This window comes from Colossoma macropomum, unplaced genomic scaffold, assembly GCF_904425465.1.
Source record: "Colossoma macropomum unplaced genomic scaffold, Colossoma_macropomum, whole genome shotgun sequence".
Taxonomy (NCBI): Eukaryota; Metazoa; Chordata; class Actinopteri; order Characiformes; family Serrasalmidae; genus Colossoma; species Colossoma macropomum.
Window position 1 is genome coordinate 35,328,855 of NW_023494810.1, and position 4,172 is coordinate 35,333,026.

General features: G+C 43.8%; 1 protein-coding gene across 1 annotated transcript in view; it reads left to right on the forward strand.

The window, feature by feature from the left end:
• The window catches only part of camk1ga (calcium/calmodulin-dependent protein kinase IGa), a 20,169-nt gene extending 16,743 nt beyond the window's left edge, over positions 1-3,426 (forward strand). Inside the window, exons 11-13 of the mRNA XM_036560098.1 lie at positions 525-838; positions 1,441-1,551; positions 2,539-3,426. Of these exons, the coding sequence (XP_036415991.1) occupies positions 525-838; positions 1,441-1,513 (387 nt within the window). The 3' untranslated portion in view covers positions 1,514-1,551; positions 2,539-3,426. The remainder of the gene's footprint in view (positions 1-524; positions 839-1,440; positions 1,552-2,538) is intronic.
• The last annotated feature ends 746 nt before the right edge of the window (positions 3,427-4,172 follow it).

The following is a 4,172-nucleotide window of genomic DNA, read 5'->3' on the forward strand; positions in this document are numbered from 1 at the left end:
AGTAAATAACATGTATCAGTTATTGAATAATATATGTTAAGATATGTTAATCATCTGGTAAAACAGTTGAAATTCTTTTTAAGGTATTCATTTTGTCATTACCGTTATACCGGTATGTAAATAAATGCAGACAACACGACGTACAAACAGTGCAGAACACGCGGAGTCCCTCACCTGTCGTGTAGTGGCTGCAGTCTGCGGTCAGTTAGTCCAGTTTATGGTCAAAGGAGTGACATCAGACTGTAATAAGTTAAGGAGATAATAGGGATTAGAGAGCAGAAGGAAAAGCCAGTCTCTTGGGGTCAGCTGTAGACTAGCCAGCTCTCCGTGTTTTAGATTTACTTACAGTTGTTAAATATGGTTCTTATTAAAAGTGAAGGAACGTCCAGAATACACCGTACCGTGATATATACCGAAACATTCAGTAATCGTAATTATACCATGATAAATTTTTGTCCATAGCGCCCACTGCTGATCTGAAGGGGTTACTATAATAATAGCCTGTCCCTGGTTGTGTGTTACAGCGAGCCTACAACGCCACAGTGGCAATCAGCCACATGAAGAAGCTGCAGTCGGCTCACAGCGAGCCGCCGGTTCCTCAGCCGCTCCCCCTCATCCAGGTGGTGGACGTGTCTGACAGACTCCACCCAGACTGCTTGCTGGACACCAATGGCAACCCTTCCTCAGGTCACATGACGCTGGCACCGCACAGTGATGTCAGCCGGGCTCTCTGCCCCCTGAAGGCATGCAAGAGCGAACCCCTCCACGCGCTTGTCGTCACGGAGACAGGAAAACACGCCTACCATTCAGAGTCCGAGCTGTCCGGCACGACCAGCAGGTAAATCTGACACCAGAGAGGTTTTCACCTTCATAACAGCTCAGATAATAAACAAGGCAGCCAGGCTGAGCAACAGAGCCGAATATCTTATCATTATATGTTTTTCCTAATTACTCAATATTGCTAATTATTGCTAATTATTAATTGTGTTTCCTGATGCTTAACTACCAGTCTAAATAGTAGTTTGAACAAAAAGGCTTATTGTGGTGTAATATTCAAATTCATTAAGATAGAGCAGAAAATAAGTATTGAGTTGTACTGTAGCTTCTATACTGAAAGTAGCTAATGCTAAATCTGCTAACAATAGCTAACAGTGGCTTACAGAAAGTAGCTAACTCTGCTAAGTGAAACTAGCTAACACTGGCTAACCCTGCTAACTGTCCTGCTGATTTGTGCTGTTGTAAGTGAACAGCTAGACTTCTTCTCCCTCCCTGTGTAGAGAGTTAAAGGCACACACAGCGCCACCCAGTGAACTAATGAATGTTTAAAAATTCATACCTTTGATTCTGAGAAACGAAATGACTTCATAGTTTAATTAAAGAATTGCCCAAACGAGCTGCATACTGCACTGTGTATGTTTTACCTTGTGCTGTGTGTTTCAGCGGTCAGGGAATGACCTGTGGGGTAAATCGATCTGGTCAGCCGCTGCAGACCGGAGTCTGCTCCATGATGTAAACAGCACGCTGCTGACTGACAGCTGTCAATCATTACAGGTTCGCAACCACTGCATAACTTAACAACCAACATACACACACATGCATGGTGTTCATGGTCACTAAGGTCAAAATTCTCAGTACGAGTTTAACTGCAGGAACATAATCAGCCCAAAAAGATCTGCTGTCAGAGTCTCATTTATAAAGCTACATCATGTTAGCCTCTAGCAGCGGAAACCACATGATCAGGACTATTGGAGATACCGAACCCCACACAGTGTGAGGAGAGTGATGATTTCGTCGTTGATGCTAATCAGTGAGGTTTGAGCTCCCATTAATATGAAGAGTTCATTTATAAAAACGATGAACTCCCTCCTGTAAAACTGAGCTGACTGTTATTAACTCTCCGCTCTGAACCCTGAACACGTTTAGTCACTACAGCTGTTACTGTTCATCACAAGATCACGTTTTGTAGCAGAAACGGTCAAACGCCAGTGCGGTTCTCCAGCAGAACCCCATAAATCCGTTCAGCCAATCAACGCGCAGTATTGGTGTCAGGTGACGCAGCACTGCCACCAACCGTTTGAGGCAGAATCTCGAACGGCTCCTTCTCCTACACAGAGCAGCAGGTCTTAAACTAACAGCTACTGATCTAAACAGAGCTCAGAGTCTCACAGAGACCCACTCTGGATTCAGCCACGAGAGACGATTCATACACAAAGACCAATATTTGGGTGGAAAAGACTGAATTTCATAACTCACAATGACTCTATAGGGAGCAGTGAGGCGTCTGAGACTCAGCCTGAGGATTTTCAGAGCTCTGATCTTATAGATGATTAATATTGATCATTAACGGCTGTTTGCTGCTTGACTCTTGGTAAAGATGTGAAATATTGACCTTAAAGAAACTTGTGACCATTAAACGGCCTTAACTGTGAACATGAAATGACCAGTGAAGTTACCTGCTTTTGACAAAAACCAGAAATAAAATGTTTTTAAAGTCTAACTGAACCACCTGTGTTCTTTCTCTCTTCTGTGCATGTGCAGCGTTTGAGGCGGCGAGTGCGTGTCTCTGTTTTTTGGCCGGACTGAGCCGGTTCTCACAGCGTTTCTCTGGAGGATCCAGAACCACTCCGGACCCGACTGAGCCCAGAGACGCCGCCGTGCCAACAGACTCGTTCTTCGTCTTTATAGGAACATGAGCGGAGATTCTCTCCTTGTCTTTGAGAACAGCTGTATATCCATCTTATTTCTCTATTATTTATGAGTTATTACACTTGAGAGTATAATTAATGAGTAATAACATCGTTAAGGGGCGCTGAGTGACTCCACTCGGGTCTGTAGAGGTCCAGGTTGGTGCTGATGAGCCGCTCGGCCGGGCGTTTCTGTAGTGAAGGACAGCAGCGTCTCTCCGGTTCCAGGTTTGATTAAACAGAACATATTTATGCCTGAATTAATTTACCACATCACCTGCAGCTGCCAGAGGTGTTTATTTTCATACAGATAGCTGGAATAAATATTCATATATTTTTATTTCACTGTCGTTCGTTACTGCCGTATGTATTTATTCATGAACTGCCTGTTTTATTCACTGAGGAACGGATTCATTACAGCGCTCTGATTCACAGGTGTGATATAGAGGGTCACCGTACGAACGGCCAGCGAATAATAATAACTGAAACATTGTGATGATGCAAATCAGCCTCTCTATGCCACATCCATAAAAACCCATCAGAGAAAACCGAAATCAGAGAAATGGACGCTGAGCAGCTGCTCTGCTGCTGATTTCTGGACTGTATTCAACATAACAGACCAGCTGCAGCAGCTTCTGTCTGTTTACCCTCAACGTCACTGTTACGGGCTTCATCTCCGATAAGATAAAGATACAGTCTTGTGCAAAAGTATGTGCTCCCCTGGTCAAACTCCATGTTGTTATAGATTTTTGAGTGTAAATCAGTTACACATCATCTACAAAGACGCAGTTCCACACACTTTAATACACACTGTCTGTTTACATGCAAAGATCTTCTCCAATCTGATTAAATTCATTCCGATTACAGATTCAGACCGAGGTGTTTATCTCACTCTACTCAAGAATCTGACGAAAATCTCCGTTTACATGCCCACTACAAGTAATCAGATCCAAATTTACACGCATACGTAGAGAACAGCTTAGTGTTGATGTTACCATGACAACCAGCATCACCTCAGTCCAGTCAGGGTGAGATGAGCAGCAGTGAGCAGTGCTTGTGTTTTTAATTGCTTTAAAATGATGTCAGACTCAGGAAAACGTCCTTCACACGTCCTTATTAAAGAAGGCCGAGAGGAAGACGTCGTGTTCTGAGACACATAAGCTGGACGTCCGTCCCACCGCCGTCTTTTAAAGACCAGAGCATAAACTTCGTCTCCTCTGCAGACCAGTTTCTGCTCCCGCCCTGAATGTGTTAAATTCAGTAAATAAACAGTAATTGTGCTGTAAAAGGTACTGTGGTGTCTCTGTAGAGGATGTGTACTTATTCACACTGTCAGGAAAAGACAGATACTGACTTTCACGCTTGAACCACATGGGGGCGCAACCGCCTCATTTAAATGGTGGTGTTTTGAACGGTGAGTGTTGGACTCCCCTCACTCGCTCTCCTCTTTTTGTGGGCTTCGTTTTTGCTCATGTTTTGATTCTTACT